Source organism: Tympanuchus pallidicinctus, unplaced genomic scaffold (genome assembly GCF_026119805.1).
Source record: "Tympanuchus pallidicinctus isolate F22 unplaced genomic scaffold, pur_lepc_1.0 scaffold7, whole genome shotgun sequence".
NCBI lineage: Eukaryota > Metazoa > Chordata > Aves > Galliformes > Phasianidae > Tympanuchus > Tympanuchus pallidicinctus.
This window is the reverse complement of record NW_026294791.1, coordinates 4,030,926-4,044,196: the sequence shown is the minus strand read 5'-3', so window position 1 is coordinate 4,044,196 and position 13,271 is coordinate 4,030,926. Positions and strand designations below refer to the sequence as shown.

General features: G+C 43.6%; 1 protein-coding gene across 4 annotated transcripts in view; it reads right to left on the bottom strand.

Moving 5' to 3' along the window:
• C8B (complement C8 beta chain) overlaps positions 1-13,271 on the bottom strand; it is a 15,620-nt gene extending 2,349 nt beyond the window's left edge. The window contains exons 1-12 of one of the 4 annotated variants that reach the window (XM_052666239.1): positions 13,100-13,186; positions 12,294-12,420; positions 11,718-11,856; positions 10,795-10,936; positions 10,282-10,423; positions 8,967-9,099; positions 8,156-8,353; positions 6,255-6,495; positions 4,919-5,047; positions 4,450-4,613; positions 2,634-2,787; positions 1,375-1,443 (exon numbers count right to left, since the gene is read on the bottom strand). In XM_052666239.1, the coding sequence (XP_052522199.1) occupies positions 1,375-1,443; positions 2,634-2,787; positions 4,450-4,613; positions 4,919-5,047; positions 6,255-6,495; positions 8,156-8,353; positions 8,967-9,099; positions 10,282-10,423; positions 10,795-10,936; positions 11,718-11,856; positions 12,294-12,352 (1,570 nt within the window). In that variant the 5' untranslated portion in view covers positions 12,353-12,420; positions 13,100-13,186. Of the gene's footprint in view, positions 1-1,374; positions 1,444-2,633; positions 2,788-4,449; positions 4,614-4,918; positions 5,048-6,254; positions 6,496-8,155; positions 8,354-8,966; positions 9,100-10,281; positions 10,424-10,794; positions 10,937-11,717; positions 11,878-12,293; positions 12,712-13,099 lie in introns of those variants that run through there. The other 3 variants (XM_052666236.1, XM_052666237.1, XM_052666238.1) reach the window with 3 other exon arrangements.

Below are 13,271 nucleotides of genomic sequence, written 5' to 3'. Positions count from 1 at the left end.
AGCTCTGCCCCATCCACACCAACACTAACACACCTGAGTCATTAGCAGCAATACTTTTATGTACTTTTACATCTCTGTTCAGCATTTCTGGTGTTTGTTCAAACTACGTTTTGCACATTGAGGACAAAAAGAATGTATCAATCAGATTTATTTTTGGCTATAGGGTGTTTCTCTCCCTGACCTAATCCAACCCAAGTAAGGAAAAGAGCAACTAAAGTCATGTCACATTTTGAGGTGTTAGGGATAATCCCAGCACGTTCTCCTTCAGTGAACAGCAGCTTGAATATTCAGCTTTCTGCCCACTGCTTTTCCTGTTACAATGTCTTCTTCTGGACCCTGAGCACGTGAGTGACAGAAATTCAAAATCCTGAGAATCACAGAGCCGAACACAGGAGCAACACAGAAAAGAAGGAAAGGGGAGTGAGAAGTTTTATGCTGACAAGTGGATGGATGTGAGTCTATGGGAGAGTCAGATGTGATTACATGTGTGCTAAGCAGACCGGAACAAGGTGTAAGTGACTCCACAGTTTAAGGTTGAACAGACTGGCTTAGAAACACCTCCAAAATTGACCTTTTGCTTGGTGTAATCTTGGCTTACAATGCATTTCAGCCTGGCTTTGGTAGGACACAGTCAAGCAGAATGAGAACTGGATAAAAGACTGTAAACAATGAGCGGTGATAAATGCAGTGCAGCAAAGTGTGGGATGGTGCCAGAGCTCTGGCTGCCTGAGATCCAGTATTATTTAGCATCTAGATTAATGAGCTGGAAGAAGTAAACAAAAATGATTAAATTCACAGGCCATCCTAAACTAGAAGGAGTTAGAACATCAGTCAGGAGACAGCACCAATACAAAGCGAGCAAGAATGCTTCAAAACAACATAATAAGATTTTAAGATTAAAATGCATGGCAACATGCCTAAAGAAAAACAGTTTGCAATGTATGGACTGTATCAAAGGGAAGAACTTGGGAAATTGAACTGCTGGAGGAGATCCAAGGCCTGATGTGGATTGTAAATTGGGCAGGAGTTTATAGAATCATAGAATGGCCTGGATTGAAAAGGACCACAATGATCATCTAGTGTCAATCCCCCTGCTATGTGCAGGGTCACCAACCAGCAGACCAGGCTGCCCAGAGCCACATCCAGCCTGGCCTTGAATGCCTCCAGGGATAGGGCATCCACAACCTCCTTGGGCAACCTGTTCCACTGCCTCACCACCGTGAAGGCAACTCAGTGTGCACACAAAGAAAAGAAAATGAAATTTAAGAGCATGCAGGCAATGAGCGTTTGCCCCCTTTGTAGGTCCCTAATCCCATGCCCTGGGCTGGACAGAGTGGAGACAGCAGCACAGGCAGCCCTGTGGGTCACACTCACCTGTCCTGCTGGGTGTCTCACAGGCAGTGCCACGGTGGCTGAGGGGACAGATGCACTCACAGTGTGTTCCTGAAAGAGAGCAGAGACAGTGGGGTTACAGACTTCAATCATGTCATGTTTCCCTGCAGATACCTTTTGGATGCTGCGAGGGAAGGGATAGGTGGTGAAATTACGTCAGCTTGCTTCTCTGGTGAGGAAAGCATAAAGCAGCAATAAAGCAGAGAAATGGCACTATGCTTCTGTCACAGTAAGTCTCCTCTGTCCCTCTGCAGAGAGATTTCATGGCAGGGTTGGATAGGAACAAAGTGTGCATCTTATGTAGAGGAAACACTTACCTAACCCCACTCAGACCTCCCAGGACCAGAGGAGAGCTCCCACTTGAGAAAATAATAGTCATTAAAAGCCTCTTGTTGAGAAGACCCTACATGAAACCCAACTGATCTTGATCCTGAGAAGTTATTGAACCAAGGAAAATCATGAGATGAATCCTTAAGTGCTACAGTCAGCTCAATGGTACCTCAAGCAATCGTTCTGCCTTAGACAGACATTTAGATGACAATGATTCTCACCAACACTTTTGCACATGCAGATTGGAATTAGGCACTTGAAAAAAACGGTCCCTCTTCTAGAAGCCCTCATCACATGGTATATCTCTGTTTAGGCAGTGGTTTTCATTCAGTTTGATTATTTTCCCCCCTCATTTTTAAATCACAGCCTGCTTACAAAGGAGGACAGCTTCTATTACAAATATGGGGAGGTGATGATGCCGACTGTGCTCGGCACTGATGTGGTCATCTTCAAAACACTTTAAGAAGCACTCATTGATGCTGAGACAGTAGACACTTCTCTGGGATGATGGAAGCAAACTTAAAAGCAAAGGAGGAGATATCGAGGTTTTTTGTTTTTTTTTAATACTTGAGACAGGAGCAAAATTTTGCATGAAATTGTTGCAGACAAACCCTTCCATTAAAGAGGTGCATCCTGTGACTTTACTGTGTTGACTAGAGAGAGGCATTCTACAAATAGGGACCAAGCAGAGGGAGGTGTCCCTCCCTATAACAGTAGGGTTGAACGAGATGATTTAAAGGTCCCTTCCAACCCAAACCATTGTGTATTTCTATGATCTTCCAAAAACCCATTTTAAAAGAATATGACAGGAGCAACTGAAGAACTGATGACTTGCTCAGCCTCCTTCCTCCCAAAGATTCCCTGCTCACTGCTGCAAGAGGCTAGAGAAGCGGTGTAGGACACCCTCCTACCTTTCAAAACTGGGATCCCATTGCCCTGGCATGGAGCACAGCGACAGGAACTGGTCTCCAGCTGAAACTCATCAAGAGCCCGGCGCAGATTTTCTTTTATTGTCATTGCATTAGCAAAGTCAGCTGGAGTCACCAGCTGATACAACGGCTGTACCTAGAGGGATGGAAGAAGCAGCACTCAACACTCAAGATGGCGTGAGCATGTTGTGGCTCAATGGGAGCACAGCTGGTGAGGGAAATGAGGGCCTTGTGGTACATACCCCAGGCTTCCCATTAGTATTTCTTTAAACTTAGTAAACAGCATGGCAGCACAGTCAGGAATACTTGCAGGGGTCTTGGTTTGCAACACCAACAAAATTGTAAATGCAGAAGGAGATTCAAAAACCCGACAGCTGGTTGGAAAGTTCCATTAAAGGCCTTCTTACCATTTTCCTGATGTTGATATTTTATCAATTTGCTCAAAACTACTTCCCCTCGCTTCAGTTTAAAAAGGATCCCCCAAGGCCACCCAGAGAAATCTCCCTCATTCCTCATCCTCAGGCATTCATGTTTGCACTGCAAGTATAATCACCTCTGCATTTCAAGACTGATTTTTCTCTTTATGAAGCCAAAACAGGGGTCTCACAGCCTTCAAAAAAGAGAAGACTGTGATCTCCAAATACAGCCACGGCAGATGGGATCTCCAGAGTGGTAAAGGATATGGGATGCAAAGCACAGTGAATGTGCTGCAGTAATCAAGGAGACTTTGGCCTGCTCATTTCCTTTTCAGAGAGCAAGGGGAAGTTCAATGTGCCCCATACATTGGCAGTCAGCCACTCTCACACCAGTGGACCCATCCCAAATTTCCAACCCTGCTATAGGGATTCCTGCCACAGCCATGGAGCAATAGCATGAACGATCCCCGAGCTGCTATTACAGTCTCAAGTTACTAGAAAGAAGAGAAAGCATCAATAAAGAATGCTCATCTCCTGCTGCTGTACATTCTCTCCTCATCAATTATCTGTGATCCATACTTCACTTTTGGACTTCAGCTCATACAAACACGGAAATATACTGAGAGTGACCTGCCAAGGCCTTTCTGCAGATGATTTATGAACTGTTTTGCTCTAGTTTTCCCTAACTAAGCATTCCCAGGCTGACATTTAGTCAGTGTCTGCTGATACTTTTGATCTCTGAGCCCCAAAGGGATACCAGTAGGTAAATGAAGGCTTAGAGATACCAAATCAAATCACTGGGCAGCCTGGCCACTGATGCCAGGCAAGGCAAAGGACATCACAATTTGTTGTGGGAGAACTTTCTGGAAGTGCAGAGCATTGTGTTTACATTGTCTCCTTCTGGGAAACTCCCTAGCATCTTTCTGGAAGGTTCACCCATAGGGCACCAGGGGCTTGGGGAAGGCAAACCCACTGCAGCAAGCACCAGACAGGCACCAGGGCATCTCCCAACCACTGTTCACATTTCAAGAAAAAGAAGTCCTTATATAGTATATGTTGCCAGTCATGCTTTAGATAAGGGATACACTGGCAAAGCAGAAAATGGATGGCCTGCTGGATAGGTAATAAGAGATCACATTGGCATAGCCAAATTTGAAGGAGGAAAAGCTGTCGACTTCACTCACTTTCAACAACATCGCCCTTTTTAATGCATCACAACTTTGATTTTCTGAGCACCCACCCTCAGAGCAATGATGCCAGTGCAGTTCTATTCACAGCTCTAAAAATGGCCCTTTAGAAAAAAGTAATTCTCATTTATCTGAACACACTGCTTTCAAAGACACTGAGCTAAGTGAGGCTGAACACAGCAATGGACACAGCACCTTCAGCTTTATGATCTCAGGGTTGTACTGCACAGCATCCCCCCACTCCTGCATCAGTGAGGCTGTCGGCAGGCCTTTGTTAGCCAATGCTGTAATGTGTTCACTTGCTCCGCCACGAACAAGGGCGATGAAGTCTTCCACATACTGCTTTTTGGAGGTGCTGTCTGCAAAAAAAACACATTCAGAGAGTGGGGGCTGGGATGAGAAAGGCCACAGGTGCTTCACACCTGATGCATGGTCTCCTCTACTGCATGTCCTGTGCCCTTCTGTTCCCTTGTAGCAACACTCCCAACCTCTTTTTCCATCCCCATCCCTCCAGCATGCAGCAATAATGCCTTCAGGTCCTTCCACTGCCCAAAGCTCCTCTCCACCACCATGGAGGAAATCCATCCACCAGGCAAGGTTATGAGATGTTCTTTTCGCAACGACGTTGGTTAGAAATGAAATCACACAAGTGTTTCATGCTTACCTCCAATCTCTTTTAAAAGGGATTTACAGCCTTCTACATTTATTCCAAGATTCAGAGAGACAGCTTTAATTGTTCCACTGACTTTAAAGCCATGCTGTGCGCATTTCTGGACATCGCTCATAGAAAAACCTTTAAATGCACAACAAAACATTGCAGTGTTTCAATAAAACATTTTTTTTTTCCCATGTCCTTATACGCAGAAAATAAAAGTTGAAAAAAATATATGAGGGAAAAAATGACAAGATGAAGCTTTCTTTGGGATAATTAGCAGATCGGTATGAAATGAAGTCCATGCATCACAGAACTCTAAAACAGGGTGCAAATGACAGGTGGATACTGAAAGGAGAGGGTTGTAACAACCAGCTCAGCTGCACTGGGCTATGTGGAGCAGCAGCAGGTGGGAGCCTGATCTGTGACTTAAAACACCTGTGCCAAAGGACTACGTACCACCCATCTCCTCCAACACGAGCCAGGTTTGTTAGGGGTAATGCTTTAAGTAGCTTTTCTCCCCATTTGCTAGCTCATGTCTCTAGTTCTTTCCTGCCAGAAGAGCCTCAATTGGTTAATGGAAGTTTCTTCATGTAAATTCTGAATCTAAAGTCTGTCCCTTTGGGACATATCTGCCTACTGCAAAAGCCAGCAACCTCCAAGCCAGCAGAAGAGCAAACAGACCGAGTGTTGCACGCAACAGTCCATTAAATGCTTTCACAAACAGACAACGAAGGCAGTTCCTCACTTCCATGCCAATGAATAAATAAGAGAGTGCAGCTATTGATTAATGTCACACAGCTCTTTCTATCCCATGCAACAATCATCATTTCTTGCAAAAAAAAAGGAAGCTGGAGTCAAAGAGCAAGAGCAATGTCAGGCAAAGGACTCACCCAGCAAATTATTTACTGTTTCTTACATGCTGGAAAAGCTCTCGAGGCTAAAGGTGCTTCAGAACCATCATTTGAAAGGCAATGGAAAAAGAACTCAGGCAAAGGTTTCAAAGCTAGCAGAAGTGTTAAGCTACACGGCTCTCATTCATCTCAACATCGTGTCAGCCCCCAGAATATGTAGTCTGAAACACTTGCCACAGGGCCCTTTCTGTGAACTGGCAGCATCCACAACTCAAGAGCTAGATGGAGCCCGTGATGCTGAGCATGCTTTGAAAAGCAGTCCCATTTACTCAATGCCGTGAAACACTTTTAATCCCCAATTTTTCTTCGAGATGCTGCTGGCTCCTTCTAGCACGATCTCTTCTTTCCTCAGATCTCGGTTCACACAGAGGGGTTTCCCCACTGAAAAGCTAGGTTTGGCCCAAAAGCCTTTCACAAGCTTCAGGTGCACGTACCTGCCTTCTGGAGCTCATTGCTGTTCAGGACTAAAGTATATTCATAGATGCCACCAACGGTAGCCTCAGTGATGTAATGTGTCCCATAGTCTCGGTACAGCTCTCTGTACTCCCCATAGCTGTACTCCAATGGGAGCTGATGGAGTCTCTGCAAAAACTCATAATGCAGCATCAGTGCTCTGGTCTTCAGCTTATAAACAGCCACAGTCAGCTCAGAACGGGCGTGGAGGAATTTGCTGGACTACATGGCATGCAGAAACACAAGAAACACATATTTATAGGTATTTATAAAAATATGTCTGCATGGGCATATATTATTATCTCCCTTTTCTGTTAAAAAAGTCATCTGTCGTGTCCCAAGCATTTTGTGCCAAGTTGTTTGGACCAGCACGACAAACACATCAAGGGCATTTCAATATAGAACACTATAGCTTAAATAATAAAACCAAGACATTCTTCCTGAATACCCATTACAAATGCTTCTCATACACCTCTGATCTTGTCACGAGAAATGTCACTTTGCAGGAAGCAAGTGCAAGTTTAATAGCAACAAGGAATGCTCTGCCATTGCTGAGTGCACTGTATGCTGAGGGGAGAGACATAGATCAGCAGTACTATTAAACCACTGACAAGAGCTAGGTTTGTTTACAGCAATAACAGATGAAAAGAAGAAATCAAATGATGTTGCACACTAGCTCTGAATGAATCTCATAAAACAGCCCTACGAGTTACAGATTAAAGCATTTCCAGCCAGCTTGAAGTGTGCACAGATCACAGCTGTGACCACATCTCTGAAGATGAGAGTGGAAGCGATGGTGCCATTCTTATTTTGTATTGTGTGTGTCCTCATCTGATGAATGATGTATTCAGCGGATAGATCGCATCAACCCAAGTCAAATGGCATCTGTTAGTCTATAGTTAAGCTCACAGAAGGCCTGCCAGCAGTTTTCATTCCACATTATTGTCAAGGCTGCCCTGTAGTAGAATAGCGTGGCTTTGCTGCTTGAATTAAGTTGCAGCTCCTGCCTTACTGAACCCACCTGAAAGAAGAACAGCCCTTCACGTGTGATGGCATTGGACAGCTGTCCACACACTGACTGGTGTCTGGACTGCTTACAGGTACAGAAACCCCAGAACTGCAGAAAATCCTTTTTGTCCTCAGTGTTACCCCATTACTCAGTGCACCTCTCCACAGGGCAGGGGAACTCTGGGCTTCATTAGCTAAACCACATCTTGATCCGTGCAGGATCTCATGTTGGTTGCACCCATCCGTCTCCTATTGCCCAGACATCAGTACCAGTGCTGCACACATCCGTGCATGCTGTCATCAACATCCTGGTTTACACTCTTTTGATGAAAGAAAAATATCCAAATAGACAAATCAAAACTGTGAGTGTCGGTTTGTGATTTCTGGGTCTGATGCTGTATGAACTTTTTAATGGCTGGAGAGTCAACATGTGTAATATGCCACTGCTGGTGTGCAGCGTGGAAACTCTGCTTGCAGTCCTGCTTGTGTATCTACTAGTGAGATTGCTGTAGGGAGGAGAGGATGTCTGCACTTTGCACTGCTCCTCATTTTCATTGTGATTTCAATGCAAACACCCAAACGTGGATGGCCAGTGCTGACTGGACAGATTGCGTGCAACTGTGGCTGACTGTAAGGGTTAGGCAGCCTGATTCCAGGCAGATCTGTGAATGGAAAAGCTCTCAGGTACTGCAAACATAAACCAAGGTGCTGCAGCCTCAATAAATGTTTGACCAATAAAAACAGCAAAATCCGATCAGAGGGAAAGACTTCATTTATCGCAGTCGTGGCTGCCGACCTGACGATGGGGATGAAATCAATACACACACAGATACAGAAAATGTGTTGGAAGAGATTTAAGTAGAGCAGGGCTTACTGTTGAAGAAAATCTTTTCATCCTTTGAATGAACTTCTTGAACCTGTTGTCGTTATTGTTGTAACCAATTTCAAACAGACTGAGTATGCTTATACCAACGCTCAGGCTTGACTGCGAAGCTTCTGCCTTCAGGACACTGCTTTCATAATTTGAGTAGGAGTCATATTCAGTCATTGTAAATTCATATTTGCCTTTGGTCTGAACAGAAAGCAAAAACAATACATTTTATTTTCTGCACAGTGAACGTACACCTGAAGCACAGGAAGGGAAAGCAGCTACAGATATACTTGTGAATTAATGCTTGCACTTTGAAGATGAAAAGCCTTGTATAATTGCAAAGCACTGTTATTATTAACACTACTACTTCAGAAAGAGCTGATTTACAGCAGTAGAAAAGCTACCATCTCCTCCATACTGTGAGGATCAGAGCCTATTCCTTAATACGTCAATCTTATGCAAAGAAGTAAAACATAGGCATCGATGAGAGTAGAAACCCTTAGAGGAAATGGTTTCCTAATAGACAACACTCAAAAAATATCATGCTCAGATTCTGTAATAGGAAGGTCCATGGGAAATTTGCCATCTATTCCAGTGCACATGGATCTTATTGCATGGGCGCTGCTCCAAGTCCATTTAGTGCATGCAGCATGCTTATATTCTGGAAGTTGGGCTAAACTCATTCTTGGTCCATTTCATTGCAGGAGTTTTGTAATTCTTTCTAAAACCATTTAGTAATGAAGTTTTATCAGTATTATGCAGCAGATTTAGTGGAATATACGTATGTTTATCTACAGAAGGATATGACACATACCTCTGGTGTATAGCTTTCTACATTGTATGGTTTTCTGAATCTCATGTCCGCAATGTAATGGGGAGAACATCCCCCAGCATAGTACTTGTGATCAAGAACTAATCCTTCCAAGTTTTTTGTGATGATATTTAACCTGCATATGAAGCATAATAGCAGAATATTGTTTAGGACTGATTCGGTGCTACACAGCAAATAGCTTGGATAAGAAATGCAAAAGAGTATTTTTTTTTTTGGCTGATGGTTCTTTTTTGGCTGATGGTTCTGCAAACTTCCTTATTCTGAAACCCCAACAGAAAGCTCTGCCTCCTCCATTGGTCGATCAACCTCATTCCTACAGAGAAAAACTGAATGCCTAACAAGCAAGGCCTCTGCTAGATCTGCCTCTCCTTCTTTTGGGGAGAGAGACTTGCACGGTAATGACTCTGAAGCTGTAAAATATTAACTCTGATTTTAGAACAAACTGAAAAGGAGGGAAGTCCACTAAAAGCAAATTACTGAGCAATTGCAGCTTCAAAGAGATGAGAAGCATGTTCCTATAATTGTCCGACATTATTTTTAATTTTGATTAAACTCAGAAGTACAAAGCATCAGCAATGACATGCACAGCAGCCATATCTCCTGAGACTAAGTAGGAAATTATCATTTTTTCCTACAATATGATTTCATTTCTTATTTTTTTCAAAGTAAAAAGCTTTTTTTTTTTTTTCCTGCAGAGTAAGAAAAGACTCTTTTCACACACTATGACATTACAAGAAGTTGCCACAGTCTTAGCCAGTAAAACCCGGATCAATTCAGACACAGATTAGAATCCCCACCAGGTTGGGGGTTGTAACCCTACCCCGCTCAAGCAAAGGACAGAAGTTCCACCACCTTACAGTTTCATGGAAGAAATCCACAACGTTTTGACCCACCAAAACCAACACATTGTGCAAAAACACAAATCCACAGAAAAGCACAAATTTTAGGCAATACAACACGCTGGTTTAAATCACTCATGCAAAATAACTGGAAGATTGAATCATTCCCACTCATGGGCTCTCTATGGAGTCATGAAGGAAATGTTTGGATTTGTACCTCACTCTTCACTCCCACGTTTTGGCAATATAAAGCTCTCCTGGAAAGACTCTTGGACTCAATAAGGATTTCCCTTATTTCAATCCTCAATAAGGATTTCCCAGGCTTTGGATCAAGACCTCAAAGGCAGTCTGACTGGAACTCTTGGATAAGCAATTGCTATTGCTTTTTTCTGTTCCATGTATATGTCTGAAGCCATTAACTACCTTTTGGTAAGAAAATATAGAGATCACCAACTTACCCTTTTGCCAGATTCTCTATTCCCCAGTATTGCTCCATCTTTTGGTCACATTTTCTAAACACTTTTTTGCAGTTTTTTTCATCTGACTGGTCTCCACAGTCATCATCTCCATTACAAAGCAGCCTCAGTGCAATGCATCTCCCTAGCAACCAATGAGAACATTGCTCAGAAAACTATTTATTATCATGCTTACAGGCAATACTGCAAAATCACAGTCCCCTAAAGCAGAGTATAGAAATACAATAAAATAAAATAATGCAACATAAGGCTCATGCAGATTCATTTCTAATCACCATATTCCATTTGGCCAAGTTTGCTCAAAGCCTGCTGTAGACTGCTGTATGCTATAGTCACTCAACTCACAGATGCAAATGTAAAACAGCAATGGATGGACAGGGACCAGCTTCTGACATCCCACAGCCTTGCCAACTCTTGTAGAAGGAGAAAGGTTAGCATGGGGGGAGTCAGAGACATCACATACACACCATCATTCCTCCCTCAATAAGCCTTTACCTGTAACTGCACACATAAAACCTTCACATCTGACTTTATTTCTGCAAGGATTATTGGTGACACAGTCTTCGCTTTCGTTGTCAGAGTAATCACACGGCTCTCCACTGAACTGAGAAGGTTGTTCCAGGCGGGCAAATCTGTACTGTGATGAAATAAAAAAAATATTGACTCAAGTGCACAGAAATGGTGAATTCTTTAGACTCCCTAGTTAAAAAAAAAAAAAAAAAAAAAGCAATGTTGTGCTGGTGGAGATCTAAGAGCAATGTGATTAAAAAGTGGAGGCAAAGAAGAGTTATGCTGGTAACGTACCTCGTTTCAAACATTTCTAATCTGGGATAGTTTTAATTTTACTAAGCAAGGATTGGGAATTGGAAGGGATGACAGAAAGTTTGCTTTTATCTGACAGTTTGTTTAAATGTGCCTGACAGCGTAGTGTGGGCATCTGCAAGAGTGAGGAAGGATTCGGTTACATCTCCTCTCTTTCAATTAGCGCTGGTAACAACATCCCTTGTTATTTTCTGTCAGTGTATTTACTTGGCCCTCTGTATCATTAGGGATTTTTTCCGCCCACAACACTGCTGTGAAGCAGTCAATTACTCCATCCAATATGTTAGCCCTTCTTCTTTTTCCCCAGCTTTTGAGATTAACTCTTTGAAATGAAGCTTCGCTCTTCCCAGCCTACATCACCACTTATCCCTGGTAAAGCCTGGGAATGGCTTCTCCAGTTCATTAGCAGAGGTCCCTCCAGCAATGGGGATTTTGATGTTCACACTCCTGTGGTCATTACCTTTGTTCGATGTGGCTTCTTGGGTAGGGAACGCTCATGGACAGACAAGGAAATGCATCTTAATCCTGAGAGGCACCGCATGCCTCTGGATCCCGCAGGGGACCATTTGTGAGGACGGGGCTCCTCAGGCACTCACCCTTTTCTTCTGGCAGGGATCACACTTGCTCCACGAGGACCAAGGGGAGAGCACGCAGTCACGGGGCTGGGGTGGGTCACGTGCAGACCTGGCACGTCTGCTGCTGGTGCTGATCAGCCCAAGGGATTCTGTTCCACTGCTGTGTTCAACAACATGAGAGCTTCAGAGTGCAGAGCCATCGAGCTGTGAGGCCAGAATGGCTTGGCCACCCAAAACTCTATAATCATCAGGTGAAACACAACCAACATCCCAACAACCTGGGCCACATCTCAAGCTGCATGAGCCCTAGAGAACAACCTGGCACAGTGGCTGCCGTATTCAGCTCCATGGCCAGGCATGCCACAAACACCAATCACAATGCAAAGGTTCTTGCATGCACTCTGCACTTTTGAAAGCTAGGCTTAAGGGCCTCCCCTTGCCAAGCAAACGATCTCTTCTCAAGCTGGGCAAAACCATTAGCTTTAGACACTATTGTCAGTACACCATAGAGAGACATTAAATCACTCATCACATTCATTCCCATAATTAACCTGAACCCCAGTTGTGAGCATCCACTCTTCCCCCAGCCATTCTCACCCCACTACAAGAACTGTCTCCATGGTTTCCATGATGCTGCAGCCAAAATGTTGCCTCATCTTTCAGCCAGATTGACTATTTCTGATTAAATGCTCATCCCAGGTAAATGCTTCATTGTACTGCCTATCTAAGAGGGAAAACATAGACAGTGAATTTCCTTTTATGCCCAGTTTGACAAACAAGTTGCCCCCATCGTGTTCCTGTTCCTCCAACACAAGGGATAGCACCAGCTGAAGCTTTGAGCATGATCTAGTGCCTGACAAGCGGCTTTGTTACTGCATGTTAAAAACCACATGGAATAAAGGAATTACAAAAAACTCATCACCTCACAAAGGCATGAAATCAAAGCTCAAAGTTCAAAGAACAGTGGAAATGATTTCATTAGATCGGAAATATTAGACACTGGTCAACTTTAGCCCTGTGAAAAAGCAAAAAAAACTGTTAAGCTGAAAGGGCAAGATGCAAGTACAACCAGATTTTTACCATTTACATACTCAAAGATGATGAAACCTCCTTTCCAGCACACTGTTGGGCAGCCTGACTGTTAGGAGGTTGCACACTGCAAGCACAACTCCACCTTAGAACATGACCAGGGCAATCTGTTCTATTAAATTCATCAGATGACTTATCCATAGTCAGACACACTGCATTACATTCACTTCAGAACACTGTTTTTGCCATTCATTACAAAGAAATAGCTCAGGACAGCAATTATTTTCCATACAAAGCCAAAGCAAACCGTTGGTACTGATTTTCACTGCGTATCCTATCACCCCAAGGACATCTCTTTGAAAATGTTCACTTACCCGAAGCAATGAACATTTAGGAAGCAGAGTGCAGCACAAAGCAGCAGCAGTTTGATGGGGCACGGAGTAAACACCATCCATGCCACAGTCATCATGCCACCATCCCATCAGCAGGTCGAGACCAGCACGGCTTCAGTTCTGTACTGGAGGATTTGGAAACAAACTGGGTCGT